The following is a 23123-nucleotide window of genomic DNA, read 5'->3' as shown; positions in this document are numbered from 1 at the left end:
GGAGATGTTCTGGCTCTTTCTTTAGGGGTGGATACAAAAGGTGGTGCTGGCAGACTTCTGCTTGACTCCTTGGCCTATGGGGTCCTGCAGGGCTCTGCTTTGTACCTCATCCTGCTTAACATCTACATGTAACTACTGTCTCATCAGGTGGTTTGTCATCAGGTGGTTTGCAAGTGTCATCAGCATACAGTTGACACTCAGGAGTTGACACTCCTTGTCAACTGATCCATGGAGGCAGTGGATGTACTGAATTACGGGTTGGAGGCGATGTTTGTTTGTTTGTTTGTTTGTTTTATATACCGATTTATATTTATTTCTGGATGGGGTTGCATTCTCATTAAAAGAACAACTGTGCAGCTTGAGAGTATTACTGGACCCGGCCCTGCTTTCGAATGCTCAGGTGGAGGCAGTAGCCAGAGGTGCCTTTGCACAGCTTTGACTAGTGTTCCAGCTGTGTTTCTTTCTCAAGAAAGATGTGGCTGCAGTTACTTATGCCTTAGTCATCTCACAGTTGGATTACTGCAACACATTATATGTGAGGCTGCCCTTGAAGAATATCCAAAAACTTCAGTTGGTATAAAATACAGCAGCTAGGATTTTTTCTGGAGGCATTCACTTGAAGTATAACATGCTTATTTTGAAAGAGCTGCACTAGATGCCAATTTGTTTCCAGATCCAATTACAGGTGCTGGTTATCCCCTATAAAGTCAGTTGGGCCCCGGATATCTGAAGGATACCAGTTGGGCCCCAGATATCTGAAGGATCGCTTACTCTCAAAGGCTCCCTCCTCCCCACCAATAAGGTCATGAGAGGGGGCTTTGCTCTGCATGCCAAAACTGAGGGAGGCTCAGTTTTAATGCACGTAGGACAGGGCCTTCTCTGTTGTTGCCCCATGCTTGGAATGCTCTCCCAGTGAGTGTCAGTTCTCTGACTTCTTGGGCTGCTTTTTAAAAGCAATTAAAGACTTGGTTGTTTGTTCAGGCTTTTCCCCCTTAGAGGTTGCTGGTCTCTCTGCCCTCCTGCTGTTCTGTCTTGCTGCTTTCTTGGCGTGTTGTATTTGCAAGGTATCTACTAAGTGCCCCTCCATATTGCCTGTGTTTCCACATTGGTGTCGCTGTGTTAGCAGAGTGCCGTTCATATTCTCCATGCCTTGATTCAAATTGTAATGATGCATTTTTGCCCTACAACATTGTAAATGTGCTGCAGGAAAGTAGCACATTTACAGGAGAAAGGCGCCCCACTGCCACTGAAAGGCCTCCCGGACCCAGCGAGGCTCTGCCTGGGGCACCAGCTGAGGAGGAGTGGTGGAGGCTGCTGCTGCTGCTGCTACAGCTGCCCCCAGCAGCCCCAGCAGGGGAGCTGAGGGGCTGCCACTGCCATGGAAGAGAGGGCCCACCTGGGTGTACCAGTTCCTCTCTTTCCCTCTTCCAGGCTCGCCACAGGATTCCCTTTCTCTCCCCCATTTAGAAAATATATATATATATTTAAAAATATATTCCTGGAATCACTTGTGCAAGGATGCAATGACAAAAGGTTTTGTTTTGGAACAGTGCTCCCCCCTGCTGGCGGATTAGCACAAGGCAGCCAAGACATTTTATATAGATAGGTCGTCTTGTCACACACACACCACGACTCCATTGGCCCATATGGAGCAGGAGGAGGGGCAGATAAATGCATTTCAATGAGAATATGGACACTCCTGCCTGGAGAATACATTTCAGGAGACAGAAAATATGAATGGCCACCAGCTTACAATGAAGCAACCCTTTACTCTAGTTTTGAAACCGTTGCACCATTCCGTCACAATCTGTAGCACATTAACTGTTGCAAATTTCATAGTCTAGAAAACGCCCTGGTGTTTTCTTATAGTTCTTATTGTTCTTAATTGATTTTAATGTTTTCATTTGATTTTTAAAATGGATTTTATTGTATTTTAACTTTTGTAAACCACTTTGGGATGACTTTTATGAAAGGTGGTATAGGAATTAAAACAAACAAATTCACATAAGAAGGACAGGAATGATCTCATGCCACCTAGCATATAATGCTACAAAATTATTTATTCATGTATTCATTCATTTAAAAGTTTTATAACCTAACTTTCATGCTAAGAAGGATCACAAAGCATCTAACAACAAACTTTAAAATAGCAAAATAATAAATGAAGTGTAATTCACAGCATTAAAAGAACAGTAGCGCTGCAATAAAAACTGTAAAAAGCAGTAAAGCAGATAAATTCAGTCAAAATATTTAACTAAAAGCCTTGCAGAATAAGAAAGTTTTTACTACTCTAAAAGCAGACAGGGCAGTAACAACAGAAAAATAAGCATAAATCTGAATATAATCTTCATTGGGTTCCCATGAATTCAATACAACATTATGCATAAAACTATTCTATCCAATTTACAACATTTTTAAAATAAGACCACGAGGTGGCAGTATTGGCAAACACATTTGTTCCCATTCACAATTTGTTTTTTAGCTTAGATCATGGGAAGATATATGCATGCAAGACAGAATTTTAAACCATCAGAAAAGGGATCTTTCTTTCTAACATATTTGAAGAGAAAAGCAATGAATTTTGCAGAGGAAAATAATATTGCATAGGTGTTCACTAACTGGATGGAAATAATAAGCTTGCAGTTTGGCCAGAGCCTGTGAAGATCTCACCTGGGAGAGGCTGATCTGGCACCATGGAAGATAGCTTCAGGAACAGACAAGGTCTGTATATTTTGCTCTTGTTCTCTGTGTCTGGAGTGATGGGTGTCTCACTGCACTATTCTCTGCCTGAAGAAAAGAAAAGTGGATCTCTGGTTGCTAATGTGCTGAAGGATTTAAAACTGGGGATAGGAGAACTCTCTGCTCGCAGAGCTCAGCTAGTTTACAAGAGCACAAAGCAATATTTCCAACTTGATAGCCGCTCTGGGAATCTGTTGATAAATGATAAAATAGACCGAGAAGTTTTGTGTGGCCAGGTAGACCCTTGCTTACTGCTGTCTGAAATTGTTTTGCAAAACCCTTTAAAGATCCACAGTATTGAAATACAGATAGAAGATGTAAATGACAATGCTCCAAAGTTCTTTAAAAGAGAACTTAATCTAGAAATTCCTGAGAATGTCCCAACAAATACTCGATTCCCCTTAGAATCTGCACAAGATACAGACCTGGGAGAAAATAGTCTCCAGAACTATACACTCACTCCTAATGAGCATTTCAGGTTGGATGTGCAAAGTGGCATGAAATATTTATACCTCGTTTTGGTGAAAAACCTAGACAGGGAAAAGGAGGAAAATTATATGTTGACTCTCACAGCTGTTGATGGAGGAGTACCACAGAGAACAGGCACAGTTCAGATACACCTTAACATTCTGGATATCAATGATAACTTCCCTCAGTTTACTCAGCTTGAATATAAAGTAAAGTTAAAGGAAAACAGCTCTCGGAATACTCTAGTCTACAAAGTGGAAGCCAGAGATTCAGATCTTGGTTCAAATGCACAGATCACATATTTATTCAGTCAACTGCCTGGAAATATACACAATTTATTTCATTTAAATGCAATGACTGGGGAAATCACTGTTATGGGGGAAATTGATTATGAGAAAGAAACCAACTATGAGATGAACATCAAAGCGACAGATGGAGGGGGTCTTTCAGGACACTGCAAAGTCCTGGTGGAGGTTGAAGATGAGAATGACAATGCCCCTGAATTGTCAATCATATCCATCACCAGCCCTTTACCAGAGGATTCTCCTCTAGACACGCTCGTAGCCCTCTTCAGTGTCACAGACCAGGACTCCGGGGACAATGGCCAGACCTTCTGTTCTGTAGAAACAGCATTGCCTTTTCTGTTAAAAACCACAGTGAACCATTATTACCAACTGGTGGTGCAAAGGCCTCTGGATAGAGAGAAAGTCCCCGAGTATAATGTCACCATCACAGCTACCGACCGGGGCTTTCCCAGACTCACTTCCATGAGAATGATTCGCATACACATCTTGGACGTCAACGACAATGCTCCAGTATTTCAGGAATCATTCTATACAATGGAATTACAGGAAAACAACATCCCAGGTTTGCTAATTGGCTCTGTCCATGCTCTTGATCTGGACACGGAGCAAAATGCCAGAGTGAGCTACTCCTTTTTGCCTGGGAAGGTCGGTGATGGCTCTGTGGCCTCTTACATCTCTATCCATTCTGAAACCGGAAACCTCTATGCCCTCAGGTCCATGGATTATGAACAGATAAAGGATTTCAAAGTTACAGTCAGGGCTTCAGATGGCGGTTCTCCTCCACTGAGTTCAGATGTTCTTGTCCACGTCGTTGTCATAGATGGGAACGATAATGCTCCCTTCTTCCTCTACCCACTTCAGAACAGTACATCCCCCTGCAATGAGCTGGTTCCCAGATCGGTGGAGGCCGGTTACCTGGTCACCAAGGTGGTGGCTGTGGATGAGGATTCTGCTCAAAACTCTTGGCTTTCTTACAAGCTGCTGAAGGCCACAGACCCTGGCCTCTTCACCATTGGAGCACAGAATGGAGAAGTGAGAACAAAGAGACCACTGAATGAGCGAGACACAAACAAACAGAAACTGGTTATACTGGTCAAAGATAATGGAAACCCCTCTCAGACCAGCACAGCAATCCTAAATATACTTTTAGTGGATAGCCTTGTGGATCCTTATAGGGAGATCATAGATACTGCTAATGAGGGAAGTGAAGAAGACGGAAGCTTGACCATGTATTTGGTGATCTGTTTGGCTGCAGTCTCATTCGTCTTCCTAGTTTGCATTGTTTTGTTTGTCATTCTCAAAATGCACAAGAATGATTCTGGAGGAAGTTTTCTCACTGCTCCTCCTCACTTCCCACCGGCCATCCCAGAAAACTGCGCTGATTCTCAGAGTGGGTCACTCTCCAGGACTTACCACTATGATGTCTACTTAACTGGGGGATCCTTAAGCAGCGAGTTCAGGTTTCTCAGGCCTCTCATTCCTGTGTTTTCTGTGGGGGACCCAACCATCCCTGGGAATCCTCGTATTTCTTCTGCTTCCCAAGATCTTCCCAATCAGGTTGAGGATAATGCATCAAGGGAACAGGTGAGAGAATTATAATTCTTCTGATTTAAGTCATATTAGACACATAAGGACAAAACAGTATAACACTAGAGTTGCTCTTTTTTTAGTTAATCACTTCTATTATATTTTCCTTCACATCTCAGTTTCTCTCTCTGTGTGTTGATTGATTCTCTGTCTCACTTTTTGTTGCTATATTATAATATGTCACTGTTTTTTAACCTCCTTTTAAAAGCCTTCTGCTGATTCTGTTTTCCTTTAAAATCCTCTGGCTATCTTGTGCACCTGCTTTCTGCTAACATTTCTCTTCCCCAGGACCAAAATTAACAGTTGGGCCTCTAGCCTTGAAATGTGCCTGGGCCCCCTCTCATGAATTTAAAGCGAATTCCAATTTTTGGGATGAATGAAATGTTTCAAATTTTTGAAATTTTTATTTTAAAATGACTAAAAATGATGAAATCTGGCTTGTTTCAAGCCAGAACTTTACAAAAACATCTGGAACTGAACACCCTCCTTGGGTCATCATTCCGCCCACATGTGGAAGTATCTTCCCTAAGCCTTCATGAAAAGGGGTAACAGCATGCCCCTTTTGCTCTTCCTTTTATATCTCCTGAATGGATGGGCATACAGTTATGAGATCTGGCACACATGAAGGCCACCTTGGCAGGACTCTATGTTATTTAAGAATCCCCAGTTGGGCCTTGAAACTTATCATACATGTGGAAAGTTCGTTTCAAGTCAGAACTTTCTTGTAAAGTACTGGAATTGAAGCCCTCCCTAGAACCATCATTTTACCCACAAGTGGAGGAGAAAGGACATTACTTTGATTTTATATTAATTTTGCCTTCCCTTTGCAGAAGCACACAGTCAGTTAAAGTGAAAGTACTTTGAACCTTTCTGTTTTTGTGGTTAGAAAGAATTTCTCACTTTCCTTTCTAGCCATTAATAATAATAATAATAATAATAATAATAATAATAATAATAATAATTCGATTTCTATACCACCCTTCCAAAAATGGCTCAGGGCGGTTTACACAGAGAAATAACAAACAAATAAGATGGAACCCTGTCCCCAAAGGGCTCACATTCTAAAAAGAAACATAAGATAGACCCCAGCTACAGTCACTGGAAGTACTGTGCTGGAGGTGGATAGGGCCAGTTACTCTCCCCCTGCTAAATAAAGAGAATCGCCACAGTAAAAGGTGCCTTTTTGCCCAGTTAGCAGGGGTATTAAGGGATTTAAAGTTGTGAAGTCCTTTTAATCCCTTATACAATGGAGACTAGAAATAATAGTATAAAATCAAAGGAATGTCCCTTTTCCTCCACTTGAGAGTGGAATGATGGAGGGCAAGTTTCAAGGCTATAGGCCCGACTGGTGGTATTTAGTGATCCCCCCGCAATTTCCCCATACACATCTATGAGGGGAAATTCTATTTTTGAAGGTTTTGAAATCGTGGCTTCTGCCATTTTGTACCTCCGACCTACTGACATGACTCCTGACGTGAATTCTGATTTTATGATACCATATCGGATATTTTTGATCCAATATCGGGAAATCAAAGTTGGATTGGAAATGTCAGATTTATTTATTTATTTTACCTATTCTGCAAATTTTGGATGAATTCCAAAATTCCGATCCAGCTTTGCACAGGCCTGGTTGTAACTGCTTCTTAAAAGCCTCTTTAAGCACACAAAAAAACAAAAAAACCAAAAAAAAAAACACCCTCTCAACAATGAAAGAGCTATTGCTTCCTACTCACTGGCTGACATACAGAACAAGGATGTCATCAGTGCAGCACGAGAAGTATTTGGAAAGCTTCTCTTTGAGCAGCAGACTGCCATGCCTAGGCCCTCCTCCTCTTCCTCTTCTTTTCATATGGCTCACTAGAAAATATAATTTCCTTCATGTATTGCTGTGGCAGAGAGGACCTTCTTGAAAAAGAATATCTTAGTGCCCAGTTATTGAACTGCTTGCTTTGGACTAGCTACTGGACCGGGTCTCACGATCAGTGAGACCCGTTTTTTCCTGGTGAGCGGGAAGAGTGGGCTAAGCCCGCTCTCCCTGCTTATGAGCGGGCAGGGAGCCTTGGGCAGCCAGATTGGTTGCCCACACGATGGCTCCATGACGGAGCTGGTGGGGGGTGGGGGAGCAGGGTCCGCGCGGCCCCTGCAAGCCCCAGTGTGCCCTGCGCAAGCGCACAGGACATACTGGGGAGACCCCCGGAGTCGGGAGGCGACTTTTTGCCTCCCAGCTAGGGGTATACTCATGAGTAGGCACAGCGCGAAGGCGCGCCGCGGCTACTCACGATTGCAAAAATCAGGTTTGCAGGAGCGCCCCCTGTTTTCTTTTGTTTATGGGTTCAATTCAGGTTCAGGTTCAAAGTAAACCTGCAATTTTAGGTTTAGGTTATGTTTCAGTTCACTGAAAAACCTCTCTGAACTGGTTTTTGGGTTCAGGTTTGGTATGACTCCCTGGCAACGACTTCTCCAAGGTTGCAGACAGGAGTTTCTCCCAGCCCTATCTTGGAGATGCCAGGGAGGGCACTTGGAATCTTCTGTATGCAGATGCTCTTCCCAGAGTGGCCCCATCCCCTAAGGGAAATATCTTACAGTGTTCATACATGTAGTATCCCATTCAAATTCAAGCCAGAGTGAACCCAGATTAGCAAAGGGGACAATTCATGCTTGCTACCACAAGAAGGCTTTCCAGTGTAAGTATTTATATAGTTAAACTTCTAAGATTTAAGACTTAAGCTAATTTCATTCAGAAATTGCACCCTAGAATTCTTTGACTAGTCTTTGACTGTAATAAACCAAAATAGAATTGATTAGAATTCTAACAGTAAAAACTAACAGGAATTCTTGGTCAGCACATCAAACAGAAAGTTCTGTCCCAACAGTGAATGTTCAGGATTATAGAGCCAAGTCATAACCAGTGTTCCCTCTAACAGGGATTCCCAGATGTTGTTGACTACAACTCCCATAATCTCCAGCCAAAGGCCATTGTAGCTGGGGATGCTGGGAATTGTAGTGAACAATATCTGGGAATCCATGTTAGAGGGAACACTGGTTGTAACCATACATTCTTCAGCAGTAGTAAACATTCAGATGGCCAACTTATACTATGGGAAGGTGATATCAATGAAAAAACTGGATCTGCCACATTCACAGAGGCAGTTATTGAATTAAATCAGGACAAAAATGGCTCATTTTGGCTCTAAGTGCATGCAGTACAAGTGTATGCAGTACATTCTATGTTGGGGCAGTGGAGAAAGCAGAAAAGTTGTAACTAATACATGTTATTGCCTCCATATCATGCTTGGATTTGTAGATAAATCCTGAATTTGTAGATAAATCCAGGATTTGTAGACACTTGGATTTGTAGATAAAGATTTTTTTTAAAAACGCATTTTATATCCTGCTCTTCCTCCAAGGGGCCCGGAGAGATGTACTACATACTTAAGTTTTTTTCCTTACATTTTTTTTTAAGATGAGGGTAATTATGCCAGGGCCCCCAAATTGTGTGGTACCTCCAATCCACTTAGTGCCACATTTCCTAATAGATCATTGAGGAACTCATAGATAAATAATGCACAATCATAGGATAGAACGTTTAACTCCAAACAGAAATGCCTCATTTACCATTCATACTTACCCTTTTACAAGATTCTGGCACCATTCTGAAGCTACTTGAGTGATGTAAGATTCACTATAGAGAAATTCCTTCCTTTAGAAATCAATAGAAAGTGAGGAACCCAGAGTACTTGTGAGGAGTTCAGGATGTTCTTCACTAGCGTCACTTGCCCCAGACTGCTTAAATGCTGCCATTTGAAGGGCCGTGTTGGAGGCTCCTAGCACATAGTCCGCTCCAGTAGTTCCCACACTGCTTGGGTACATAATGCTCAGATATACTGAGGACAGGCTCCAAAAGTCAGTCTACACACCAAGCAAAAATTGTTAGCTGGTAGTGGTGATGGTAAAATTCTGGGTTGGTATTTTTGAATGTTTCCAGCTATAGGAAAACTGCAGAACAAGGAGAAGGCTGAGCTAACCCTTTCTCTTGAATGTACTAGCTTGCAATGTACAAGGCAGGGGTGTAGCTGTAATTGTGCGGATATGTCCACAGAACATGAGCCACCTACTTGTGAGGAGCCTCCAAGGGCCCCTCACCTGTTGCCCCCTGCTCCCCTCCATGCCATGTGGGGATCAGTATTAGCCCTTTGGCACTGTCCCTTGCCTTGACACCATCTCCTGTCTCCTGCTTCCTGCCACCTCCATCGCCACCACCTCATCTCCTTCCTCCTCCTCTTGCTGCTCTGCTGCCACCATCATTACCTGGCAGGGTCTTGTGGTGGTAGGAGAGGGGTTGGGATATTTCCTCTCTCACACCATCAATAGGGGAAGCATTTCACCCTCTCACTTGTCGCTTCAAGAGTCTGCTGGGAAATGTTGATATCAGGGCCACCATTATCCAGCAGGCTTGTGAAGCAGGGTGCAAGATGTTTCCTCTCCGTCTTGTGCAAGAGTTTTTAGAGTGTTTTGAGCTCAAAACAGAAAAAAATGAAGGGCCTGTTTCAAGCTCCGAAGGGAACAATCCCATTCTGAGTTTTCCTGCCCATGAAGGCTGCACCAGGGTGAGTGGAGAGGGGTGGTGGGAGGTGCCTATAACAATCATTACCTGGTTACTGCTCAGCCCATGAGCAACAGCCCTCCACCCAGAATCTCGCGCCAAGGCTGCCCCTCCTACAGTGTTCTTCCGGCCTCTGATCATTCGCAGCAGCCATTTGTAACCTGGGCTCAAGTCATTTGGGACCTTAATGGTTAAAACTAGCACCTTGAAAGAAAGGGTATGATGGACAAGCAGCAGAAGCAGTGATGGTAAACTTTATTTCTTTCCAGTATATGTACTGGCCAGTGAAGAAAATTTAAGGATATCCTTATTTCCTTCCTTTTCCAACTTTATCACCATTTAGTATCAGATTATTTATGGCTGCATTGTTTCCTGGCAATATTCCTGACTAGCAAAAGTTTTCCTTTTCTTTTCTGGAAGATGGGCATAAAGGGACATTTATTTTCCTGGCTGGTGGCAATGGCAGGGTGGGAGAGGAAACAGGGTTGTCAAAGCTTCAAATTAAAAAAAAAAAAAAGGTACCAGGAGAGGGCCTGGTCTAGAGCAGTGCATCCTGGCTTAGGAGGCAGAGCCCAGAACAAATCTGGGGTCTGGAGGCAGAGTACATATTTTAAAAGAGATGCATGGAAAAAATGACCAGGCCCTTTGTTTTCTGGTGAGTAGCATTAGCAGCAAACAAAATAACCAAACCTTGCTGGTCCATTTTTGTCTGGTTCAACCTGACAGGAGCAGGCACATGACTCCACGTGTATTCCTGGCTGGCAGGGTATGAACTCTTTATTCAAACCTGAGAACATACTGGTCACATCTTGCTTATTGTTCCTGACTCTTGAACACCTTTAGGAGCATGCTTTTCATGACTAGGGCGGGCATTTAGAAAATATTCTGATAATTTGAGTGGTGTGTGTGTGTACTTGGAACTAGTTTTGTTTGATTAAAATTACTGAATTAAGTTCAATGATGTTAAACATGCAAATAATTGCATTCATATATTTCCTATTTTACACATTTTCCACTATGTGCTTTGAAGATTATCAGCTCAGAGGGTAAACAGGCTTATGCAGAGAGTAGTTTGTTAGGATCAGTACTGGGCAGTTAATATTTTGAAGGGGGAAGATAAATGCATTGAGAATCTGAAGAGCAATAAAACATATCCCTATTATCATTCCTGAATGCTCTTTACCATCAATCTCTGTGCACCCGGTCTGTCCTGGATAGCCCTTTCTAATTCTTTGCTGTAGCCTTGAACTGCAATCTCAGATTAGCCCCACATGCCACCTTCCTAACCTCTCCTCTCACTTGCTCCCTTTCTCTCTTCCCTTATTTCTGTTAATGGGTTAGGGCGGAATGGGGCTGAGATGATTATTGGAAGGGAATGGGAATAGGTTGGATTTGATCTATGTATTTTGGACTATTATTAGTGTTTTGGTATTTCAAACATTAATAAAATGGCAAACACAAAACATTCATATTTTACTGTTGTCTTAAGATAAATAATAGTATATATATATGGATGGATGAAAGGAGACAACCAGTTTTTCGCATACTGAGCTGAATATAAAATATACACCAATACTGTATTTCTGCCCATGCCCACAAGCATACTGCGTGACCACAGGATCAGGAACTTTGCTCAGAAAACATGCACCATCTGAACACTGTCTGAATGCGCACAGATGGACAATGTCTGCTGAGTGGTGTGACCATTGACTTGGCAAAATGCATATTCCCTGCATAGGGACTGTGCATACTGTCTGACCAATTTACAAAATGTAAGCAGACATTAAACATAGAAAATATGAAAAGGCTGAAATTAGTCCAAGCTTGCTAAGTGAGCAGTGGGTGAAATCTTACATTGACATGATCAATTTCTGCACATTCCTCATGTTTTACAATTAATATATACAATTGCTGATATTTATGAACATTTACCAGTCAAATCACACTAACTCAATATCTACAGTATATCTATGTTGATATCAACCTCTATTTCTAGAAGGAACTTTCTACACATATTAATAGTACAACAGTCAAGAACTGGCAAGATGTACAGGAGCAATATGTATTTGAAACACAAGGTGGTGATATTGCACAACACAGATTCTTAGGGAGTAACTGCACTTATGGACAACTGCCGTGATCAGACAAAAAACCCTGTGAAAAAACTGAAGGAAAGGGGCAACAGCTCTTCATTGCAAGAAACCATTCAGAAAGAAAAGGCAGCGGTGGGCATTTCTGGGTCTAAATATAGCAAGAAGAAGAATTTGCATTTGAAGTGTACTAGAGAAAACTGAAGAAGATTCCTTACCATTTTATATTAGAACACACAATAACCTGTGTGTTAGATCAATACTGAGAGAGGCTGGAAAAATGGAAATAAACCACCATAACAGGCAAGTCTCTTTGCTTTGTCTGTATCTGTGCATGTGTGGGACAATATGCAAGACCATCCACTATTCAATGCCTGAGGAAAAGAAAAGTGGGTCTCTGGTGGCTAACGTGCTGAAGGATTTGAAAGTGGATGTAAAGGAACTGTCTGCTCATACAGTCCAGTTGGTTTCTAAGAGCTCCAGGCAGCATTTCCAGCTAGATACCCATTCTGGGAATATGATCATAAATGATAAAATAGACAGAGAGGCTCTGTGTGGTCAAACTGATCCTTGTATCTTACTCTCAGAAATTGTGCTGAAAAACCCATTGCAACTTTACAGAATTGAAGTTCAGATAGAGGATGTGAATGATAATTCCCCCCAATTCTCTCAAAATCAATTCCTTTTTGAAATACCAGAGCAGACTAGGACAAATACTCGATTTCCTTTGGATAGAGCTCAAGATCCAGACAAAGGAGAAAATGCTGTTCAGAACTACACACTTAGTCCTAATGGACATTTTAGGTTGGATGTGCAGAGTCACAGTGATGGCAACAAATATGCAGAACTAGTACTGGAGAAGCCATTAGACCGTGAGGTGGATTCACAGCTTTTCCTGATTCTGTCAGCTGTGGATGGAGGGATCCCCAAAAGAACTGGCACAACACAAATAATCATTCATGTCCTGGACACCAATGATAATGCCCCTCAGTTTCAACAATCTCAGTATCACGTGAAACTACCAGAAAACAGCCCACAGGACACACTGGTCACTAAAGTTGAAGCCACTGATGGGGATATTGGTTTCAATGCTCATATCACTTATTCTTTCAGCCAGGTAGCAGAAAATGTGCTCAGATCATTCAAACTGAACAAAGATACTGGGGAACTAACTGTTACAGGGAGAATAGATTATGAGGGAAATAGTCATTACGAGATGAACATCAGAGCCACAGATGCAGGGGGGCTGTCTGATTACTGCAAAGTGATTGTGGAAGTTGAGGACAGAAATGACAATGTCCCAGAAGTCACCATCTCATCTATCACCACTCCCTTGCCAGAAGACTCTCCCCCAGACACAGTGGTGGCCCTCTTCAGTGTTACAGACCAAGACTCTGGAGAGAATGGCAGAACGGCCTGCACCATCAACACAAACCTGCCCTTTGCATTGAAAGCCATAGAGAATAATTGTTATCACTTGCTTATTCAAAGGCGTCTGGATAGAGAAAAAGATTCAGGGTATAACATCACTATCAAAGCCACCGATCGAGGCTCTCCCAGACTCACTTCAACGAGAATTATTAAAGTTCACGTCTCAGATATCAATGACAACCCACCAGTGTTTCAGAGGTCATCCTATGAAATGCACCTATGGGAAAACAATATTCCGGGTCTACTGATAGGTTCAGTCCATGCTGCTGACCTGGACACTGAGCAGAATGCCAAAGTAACTTACTCTCTCCTGCCTGGGAAGGTGGGTGATGGCCCTGCATCCTCTTACATCTCCATCAACTCTGAAACTGGGTACCTCTATGTCCTCCGATCTCTGGATTATGAGGAGATAAAAGAGTTTCAAGCAACTGTGAGGGCCTCGGATAGCGGCTCCCCACCTCTGAGCTCAGAAGTGAATGTCCGAGTTTTGATTGTGGATGAAAATGACAATGCCCCCTTCATCCTCTACCCTCTCCAGAACAGCACCTCCCCATCCAATGACTTGGTTCCTCGGGGGTCAGAGACTGGCTACTTAGTCACTAAGGTGGTGGCAGTGGACAGAGATACCGGCCAGAACTCTTGGCTTTCCTATGAACTGCTGAAGGCCACAGAGCCAGGTCTCTTCACTGTGGGGGCCCAGAATGGAGAAGTGAAAACCATGAGGCCAGTTAATAAACGAGACACCTTCAAACAGAAGCTGGTTGTGGTTGTCCGGGATCATGGACACCCTGCCCGGTCCACCTCTGCAACCCTCAGTATTCTTCTGGTGGAAGGCTTTTCTGATCCCTACATGAAAATTATGGAAATTCCTAAGGGTGAAGTAGTAGAGGAGGAAGACCGAAGTCTGACTATGTATCTGATCATATGCTTGGCAGCCATTTCATTTATGTTCCTGGTTTCTGTAGTGGTGTTTATTGGCATCAAAATTCAGAAGCAAAGGAAGTTCATGGGGAACTATAACTCTGCAATTAATTTCCCTGTGGGACCTAATTTCCAGGACAATCATGTGGATTCCAGTACTGGACCACCTTCCCAGGCTTACAACTATGAGGTGTGTTTAGCAGGTGGGTCTCTGAACAGCGAGTTCAGGTTTCTTAGGCCTCTGTTTCCCGTGTTTTCCATGGAGCCATCTAACCCCGAGGTGAATCCAAGGAATTCAGCAGGTTACTCTCAAGAACTCCTCAGTCATGCAGAAGAAAATCAACTTATCAGCCAGGTGAGACTATAGTTAGCATCTGCTTCATATGGTGAGCGGTGCTTGTTTTCTCTCACGAAGTCTTTTTACTCCAAGCTTTATTCTAGCTCCAACTTAAGCCCCATCCTACTGTCCTACATTCTTCTCTTCCCTCACAAGCCCTTCCTCAGATCCCTCCCACTTTAAGAGAATGAGAGAAAGCAAATGGTCCAAGCCAGACAGTGAGGAGATTCTCACGATCACCAAAAAGCTGGTTAAGGGAGCTTAGCCCTCTTTTTGCTGATTGTGTGCTGCTATGGTAGCCGCGCTGCCCCCAGCAGCAAACTCTCCTAATCCCCCCGTGGCTCCGTGCTGTGGCAACACATGAGGAGACTCCCGCCGGAAGGCTGAAACAAGCCTCCCAGCCCTGAGGGTCTCTCCCGGATGCCAGGCACACTCCTGCAACTTCCGGGTGCCATGTGGCCCCCAATCCCTGCAGCCCCCGCCGGCTCTGTGATGGAGCCAGCAGTCGTGTGAGCGGCCGATCTGGCCTCCCATGGCTGCTTCCCTGCTCGTCTGCGACCCCCTAGAGGCGAGTCTCACTGATCATGAGACTCACCTCAGTAAGTTTGTGCCTGAAAATCCTTACATACAAATTTACCACTACTTATACAGTGATAATATATTTAATCTCTTATACAGACTGGGAATTAAATCTTAGAGAAAGGGATTTAGCCAAGGCCTGACAATCTGATACTCAAGGAAACAAGGCTCTTGTTTGATAGAATGGAAAAAAATTGAGCATAAGCAAATATATTGATCACATTGCTCCAGCACTGCATTCTGGAAATGTGAATACAGCAAAATGTTGCATTTAGTATGGTGATTTTCAACCAATTGTTTAGAAATTAGTTTAAAATTCAGTATCTCCTTTCCACCAGGCACACTTGATAGCAAAAGTTTAATATATGAACCAACAAGTATACCATCAATAATTATATCTATCTATCTATCTATCTATCTATCTATCTATCTATCATATTTCTATACCACCTGATATGTACATCTCTGGGCAGTGTACAAAATTTAAAATATTTAAGTTACAGATTAAAATACATGACAATTAAAATAATATAATAAATTAGATACTAAGACAAGTTTTTAAAATTATTAAAATTAATTCTAATTAAAAGCCTGCAAAAACAGGAGAGTCTTGAGGTTCTTCCTGAAAACAAACAGAGAAGGAGATCAGGGGTGTGACTATAATAGGGCAAGGGGAGACAGTTGTCTGGGGGCCCACTGCCAGAGGCAAGTCACATGACTGACTCCCCCAGCCGAGCACCCACCTGGGCTTCCTTCAGTTGTATTCATCCTCCGAAATTGATGTGAGTGTTAAGACCTGGAGCTACCAGAACAGCATGTCTTTCTCTAGTACCATTAAATGACTTGCATCGCCCACAATTTACAAAAACTTTTAAAAAACAATTTAGGATGATATTCTATTGTGGCACATAGGTTATATGTGCCACAATTTTACTATGCTTTTTGTTACCACTATTCAGCCTCATTTAAGATTTCTTTACTTCATGAGCTGAGCTTCAGTGGGGGGCGGATTTTAAAATCTTGTCTCTGGGCCCACTCCAACCTTGCTACGCCCCTGAAGGAGATACTCTTATTTCAGCAGGGAGCTTATTCCAAAGCCCTGGGGCAGCCACAGAGAAAGCCTGGTCATGGGTTGCCACCAAACGAGCCAGTGGCATCTGTAACTGGACCTCTCCAGAAGATGGTAACAGGCAGCAGGGTTTATGACAAAGGAGGCACTCTTTTAAATAGCCTGTACCTAAGCTGTTAAGGGCTTTATAGGTAATAACTAGCATTTTGTATTTCACCCGGAAACATATTGGCAGACAGTGCAGTTCTTTCAAAACCGGTGTTATGTGGTCCCTTCATGTTATCCCAGAGACCAATCTGGCTGCCGCATAGTTTCCAGACTACATACAAAGGCAGCGCCACATAGAGCTCATTACAGTAGTCAAGCCTAGAGGTAACCAGCATATGTACCACTGTTTTAAGGTCATTCTCCTCTAGAAATGGATGTTGCTGACGTATAAGGTGAAGCTGATTTAAAAACAAAACAAAAAAACACACACAAAAAACTCCTGGCCATGAGAAACCAGGGAGAGCTTTGGGTCCAGGAGCACTGGGGGGTTAACTACAAAGCAATTGAAAGAAATAGAACAGGTTGTAAGAACAGCAGCTCAAGATTCATGAATAGCCAATCTGTAAACTCTGTCTGCAGTTGCCACCAGCTCATCTGGTGCTTACTCAGGTACAAGCCATCTTCATTGCTACCCAAAGGCTTAGGAATGTGTTCCCTGTTGAAATAAGAGCCTCTCTATCTCTGATAACTCTTTAAAAGGTGATCAAGACACATTTGTTCACCCAAGCTTTTAATTAGACTCAAAGATTTTAACATTGTTTTAAAATTTTAAATTGTTTTAATGTTTTTCATTTTGTTTTGATTTGTGCTGTTTTACCCAGAGACATGGGTTTGGGGTGGTATATAAATATGTTAAATAAATAAACCAACAAACTTTTTTAAAACTAAAAAAGGTGGTTTTTAACTACAGCTGATCTGAAATATTTGTCAGAATTATATTTAACAAATTTTGGAGTGCAGAGGGTAAAGTTGGGGACATTGGACAAATTTTAGGACTAGGAGGTAAGAAATATTTGAAACGTTTTAGGGAGTGGATGTTGTCTTACTAGTGGTGGCCGTGGTAGTGTGTTTTTCTTTTACAGAATGTTGCTGTTGCCTCTGGTAAGCTGCCTCCCAGTCTCTGAAAAATTTCAAAGTATTTGTTTCCCCTGAAATTGACAAAAGCCCATCCCCAATTTTGCCACCTGCAAAAGGGACAATGAAGGGTGGAAGAGGTTTGTATCAGCAGTGGTATTGACAATCTTCCTAAAGATGAGTTTCATTGAGTGGATGACCTCCACTGAGCTCAGAAGTGATTGTTGTGAAAATGACAAAGCCCCCTTCATCCTCTACCCTCTCCAGAACAGCACCTCCCCATCCAATGACCTGGTTGCCTGTGGGGCAAAGGCAGGCTATCTGGTCACCAAGGTGGTGGCAGTGGGCAGAGAATCCAGTAAGAACTCTTGGCTTTCCTATGAACTGCTCAAAGCTACAGTTCCTGGTCTGTTTTCAGTGGAAGCCCATGATGTAGGACAATCTGATTAGTTACAAATCAGGATACTTTAAAGCAGAATCTTATAATCATTAGAGACAATAGGAGAGCACCTCAATCCAGGATGAATATGACAAATATTTATATACTGCTTTTCAACAAATGTTCTCAAAGTGGTTTACATAAAAATAAACAAACAAATAAAATTAAGTACTACAAGTCTTCATGTTCTACTTGTTAGTGGCTTTTCAGATGCATCTCTACAGGTCATAAATCCACTGCCAGGGGATGAACAATTATCTCTTTGTGTTTAATTTTTCTTTTTCTGATTTCTGTGATGATCATGATAGTTCTGCAGAAATGCAAAACAAACAGTTGCCAGAAAGAGGGACATATTTCTACTTCAGGGAATTTTTATTCTGATCTTGACTTCTTTTCTCATCTTTCTGGTGGCTCTGGGACTCTTCCTCAATCAAATTGTCACAATGTTTCCTTGACAGCTGGATCTGGGACCAATGAATTTAAATTTCTCAGATCTCTGCTGCCTTCACTAGCTGCAGAGGAAAAGAAGTCTCTGGGTTAGATGTTTGGAAGCATTTGTTTTTAATATGTCTTGTCTATTTCAAGGCAACATAAACCCTAAATAAGACAATAACTCATTTAATTATTTTAGTATATTCCAAAAGATAATGATTTGATCTAGAGAAGATGCTGAGGATGGACATGATGGGGGAACTATGCACTCAAGAGAAGTGCCCTTGCATGGAAATTGTCATGGAGCAAGACAGCCTACTCTCAGGCTTCAGGCCTGGGTCTGAAACTGAAACAGCTTCTGTGGCTCTTGTGGATGATGTACGCCAGGGACCAGATCTGGGAGAGCTCTCCGTTAGTACTGCTGGATCAGTCATCAGCTTTTGATTTCACTAACTATGGTATCCTTCTGGAACACCTGGCATGGCTGGGATTAGGGAACACTAAGCTAGAGTGGTTGTGATGATCCTACCTGTCAGACAGGTTCTAGAAGATGGCACTGGGGAATGAAATGATCATTTGCTTACCACATTCCACAGAGTTATATACTGTTCCACATGCTATTTAACATCTACTGTACATGAAACCATTGGCACAAGCTGCCTGGGAGTTTGGTGTTGGGTATCATCAATATGCTGATAACAATATGCTGATATGGTATATTTTATTATCATTCCCAGCTGTAGATTCTGTAATGGTTTTGAACCATTGGAGGTGGTGATGGGCTGGATGAGGGTTAACAAGCTGCAATTAAATTCCTAGTTGGAAGATCTACTGACCTGGGGTTGGGTTGTCGGTCTCTTCTGAATGAGATAGCACTCCCTTTGAAAGTGCTTGGAAGTGCTCCTGGACCCAGTCTACTCGTGGATGGCCAGGTAGAGGTCATGGCTTTGGCTGGTGCACCAACTGTGCCCATTCCTGGACCTTGACACAGTAGCCAGTGTAATTTCTCAATTAGACTACTGTGATGCCCTCTAAATGGGGCTTCAAAACCCTATGGAAACTATGGCTGATACAGAGTATGGAAGCAAGGATTCTGATGGGCCTAGATACTCAAGACTTCATCACCCCACAATTGTATCAGCTTCACCAATTACCAGTGTTTTGGGGGGTAAGATTCAAGGTGACGGTTATTACTTTTAAAGCTTTAAATGGCTTAGGACCTAGATATCTGAAGAACCAACTACTTCCACATTAACCTGCCTGGCCTATAAGATTCTTTAGAAAGGCTCTCCTATGCATCCTGCTGCCATCCTGCTGGCAGTGACACATGAGTGAGCCTTCTCTGAGTTGGTCCCTACCCCCTATTCTCTCCTTCCCCCTGAACTTAAGTTGCTCCCTGTCCCCTCCTTACCTGCAAGAGGCAGCTGAAGATGCTTCCTCTCTGTATGATTTTTATGGTCTGCTAGTTTTTGAACTGTTGTCTCTTCTGCTTTTAAAACAACTCATTTTAATGTTACTGTTCACTGTTACTGTTTATTGTATTTTATGGTGTAATAATTATTACTGTATTGTGTTTTATGGTGTAATAATAATTATTGTAAGCTACCTCAAGTTCCTCAGAAAGTTGGCAGAGTAAACAAACAGAATAGTTGTGCAATGAATGACTCTGAAAGTGTGAAAGAGTTTAACTTGAGGGTAGTAAATAGAGTCAGAACAAGGTTCTTTCTCAAGAATGTCATGTTGCTGTTGCATGAAGGTAGGCACTGGGCAGTGTCTTAAGGATTGGCCACGGGCCTTCTATAACTCTGGGTCCACATCAAGTGCCCAGCTTGGCCAACCTTTGATGCTGGGCCTGCTCTTCCCTCTAAAGCCCTAAATAACATGGGTCTAGCATACCTGAAGGATTGCCTCTTTCCTTCTGTACCTGCTCACACATTTAGATCACCATTAAGGTACCCAGCTTGTGTCTGTCTGCTATCAGTGGTGGTGTGTTGGTAGATAGGCCTATTGCAGTCATTCCACCCCAGTTGTGGAATGCGCTTCCTAGAGCAGCTTGCCTGGCTTAATCACTGCCCTCCTTCCATTGTATGCCCCTGACTTAGCCAGAGGACATTTGAGGATGCTGCAGTCCCATTCTTGGTTAGTGATGGTCATGAGATGCTTTTTGTTGCTTTATTTATTTTTGGCTGGGTCTTTCTATTTTAAAATGATTTTCTATGTTTATGGTGATTCTTTTGAATGTGGTATGTGCTGCCTTGAATATTTAACATGACTGATGAGATACACATTATTTTAAACACAAATACATAAACAGGGTTTAGTGTTGTTGTGAAACAGATAGCAGCAATTGGTGGCAAAGGGCATCCGGAGTGGACTGTGATGGTGAAGAAAACTATGAGGCTACTGAAGGTGCAGTACTTTTTGTCCAGCTTCTAGATAAATGGGGTAGTTCCCTATCTTACAGTCTTCATCCTGTATACTCAGGCTGGAAACGCACCAGATTGTGTTTCCACTCCTTCTCCAAACCTTTTTCTTTTTAACCCCACTTATGTTTGTGGTTCCCCACACCCCATACACACTTGTCCCATGCAGCCTTTTTATTCACCCTTCCAGCTAATTTCCACTGGTTGCATCTTAATAACCAAATCCAGTTTTCCCTTCTTTCTGCCTCTATTCACTCTTGGTCTTCTTCAGGGTTCTTTTCCTATATTTGTGGTAACCAATTCATCTGGTTCTATCTGGCTTCAGGCAGAACACCCAACTGCAACCAAATGCCCTGACTGCATTATCTAACAAAAAATATAGTCAGCATCCAATATGACAACAAATCCTTTTATATTCTTTGCAGGCCAGAGCATCAGTCTCTGAAGATTCAGCTCCCAGATCTGGAGGCCCGGGTTGCACTGTTAATCAGGCAACAGGTGCAATTGTCAACTCTGGTCAAAATGACTGGCTTTCCTATCAATAGATGAGGATAACCAACTCTGCCTATCGTTCTAACTCTGTAGGACAAATTACCAAGAAACGAAGCATCATGTAAAAACTGAATTCCCAGCTCAAAAGCAATGGAGCTTTCTCGGACTAAAACAAAAGACATCAGGCATCTGAAAGTTTTCCTCTGCAAGCCAAGTCCTCTTGCTCAGCTTCCATACATGTCAATAGAGCTTTTGCAGCACTGGAGCATACAGATGGCTTGTGCCCATACAGTTGTCTGGTGTACCACTGCTTATTTTTTTCTGCTTTGTAGGATGTTAAAATAGACTGCTGCTTTTTTGATCTAGTTGTTAAGAAAACATAGGAGACCCTGTTGCATGCTTTCTTGCAATTCTTCCGAATCCTAAATTTATGATTGATTCTGAGAATGTTGCTGCTTTTCTTAAGTTATTTTCAATGGTTATAGCAATCTCTTAGAAATTCCATTCACTGAAGAAGAACCAGTGCACAAAGACAGTGATGACATTGTTGCTAGTATCCTGTACCTCCTTGAAAGTGTTGGCAAGCCAAGTGAATGGGTATAGATATTAAGAATAAAAAAGCATGACCACAATCCACTGGGAAGTTCCCTTAGACAAGCCCCACTGAAAGAAATGGGAGCTGTTCAAGAGAATCGTAGTTCTCTCATTCATTTCAATATGGTTTGTATAGAACAATTTCTTAATTGAGTGTATACATAATTTCCTAGTCATATTTAGAGTTTGTGTGTGCACTTTTCTAAGTGCTTGATTCTGTTTTCGCCTATGAAAGAAGTGCTAGCCACTTCTTTCTCGTAGTATCTACACACTGCGCACACACACATTCACTGAAATTTAACTCTTCCTCTTTTCCTGTGATTGACACCAAATGTGTAACTCACACTAAGAAAAATGTTGCAAGCTAATCAATACTTCTTTACAGTGATTCAAGAACAATAAAGGATGCTGAATTTGAAAAGGACATTTTGCCCAACTATATATGACATGTTCAAGAGGGCAGAAGAAGTTACTCTCAGCCATATCCTTTGAAGCTATCTTTTAATGCGGGTTCACTTATGGTGTTTGGCAATATTCCGATGGTAACTAAATTGGATTTAACACCAAACTGATGCTGATCTCTAGCAGCATAAAGGACTGTAAACTGAACTGTAAACCTTTGGTAAAGCATTACTGTAAACTCACCTGTAAAAACAAATTATGGATTATATGAGAATGTGCTTTCACAGTTATGGCCATGTGGTTGTGTGGTATGGAATAGAGGTTTTTTGTTATTTGTTATTTTGTAAACCTTTGTATTTAGGGAATTATACTATATTCAGATAATGGTGAAAATTCACAATGGTAACACATTTTGAGATCTATGAATAAAAGAGAATAGCAAGTAGTATTATAATCAAATATTGGTTTAAAGCTTAGGTATTAATGAGTGCAATGCACAACCAACTGGAATAAACAGGAAAATATACTGGGCAGGATCCAGATCAAGTCCCATTAAAATTAATGACAATAAACTAAATTGTCTTATCCATTTCAGCGGTGGTCAGTCAAGACCAACTTAGTCTGGATCTTGTCCACTGATTTTAAAGAAAGACCAGGGCAAGGTAACACATAGCTTTATAGTATTTTAAGGTCTGGAAAATGCTTTCTTTTTATGTGGTCATCTTTTTGTTATGAGAAGGTAGAAGAAATACTTTACTGTGTACTTTTCAATATTGTTTGTGAGATTTTAATATCATGTTATGATGTTCATTAGATAATAAAAACACTTTCTAAAAACTGTAAATGGTAACAATAATTTTTAAAACAGAATCCCAGAGTTGTAACTGTAGCTTTCATATCCAGAGTGGACTTAAATGTGTGTTTGCCCCACTGCAATTTTCAAGCAACACAAAACATTTAACTAATGTAACATATTTGTTTTCAAAGAGCAATGTAGCATATAGAAAAACATAAATATAGTTTACTTTTGACAGAGTGTGGTTTCCGGAACATTAAGTGCATCATCACAAAGAAACAACAGGTGTCCATT

At 41.9% G+C, this 23123-nt stretch overlaps 2 protein-coding genes across 14 annotated transcripts in view; both read left to right on the top strand.

The window, feature by feature from the left end:
• LOC128325220 (protocadherin beta-16-like) overlaps nt 1-22877 on the top strand; it is a 157488-nt gene extending 134611 nt beyond the window's left edge. For 11 of the 13 annotated variants that reach the window (XM_053250777.1, XM_053250776.1, XM_053250769.1 and 8 more), the window contains exon 2: nt 20971-22877. In XM_053250777.1, coding sequence (XP_053106752.1) covers nt 20971-21090 — 120 coding nt within the window. In that variant the 3' untranslated portion in view covers nt 21091-22877. Of the gene's footprint in view, nt 1-2752; nt 5097-20970 lie in introns of those variants that run through there. The other 2 variants (XM_053250779.1, XM_053250783.1) reach the window with 2 other exon arrangements.
• On the top strand, nt 12127-20962 carry LOC128322100 (protocadherin beta-1-like). The gene is made up of 2 exons (XM_053242833.1): nt 12127-14347; nt 18149-20962. Exons 1-2 carry the CDS (start codon nt 12127-12129, stop codon nt 18229-18231), a joined length of 2304 nt encoding a protein of 767 aa, XP_053098808.1. The 3' UTR covers nt 18232-20962.
• Nucleotides 22878-23123: the final 246 nt, after the last annotated feature.

The sequence above is a fragment of the Hemicordylus capensis genome, chromosome 4 (genome assembly GCF_027244095.1).
Source record: "Hemicordylus capensis ecotype Gifberg chromosome 4, rHemCap1.1.pri, whole genome shotgun sequence".
Lineage (NCBI taxonomy): Eukaryota > Metazoa > Chordata > Lepidosauria > Squamata > Cordylidae > Hemicordylus > Hemicordylus capensis.
This window is presented reverse-complemented; position numbering and strand designations above follow the sequence as displayed.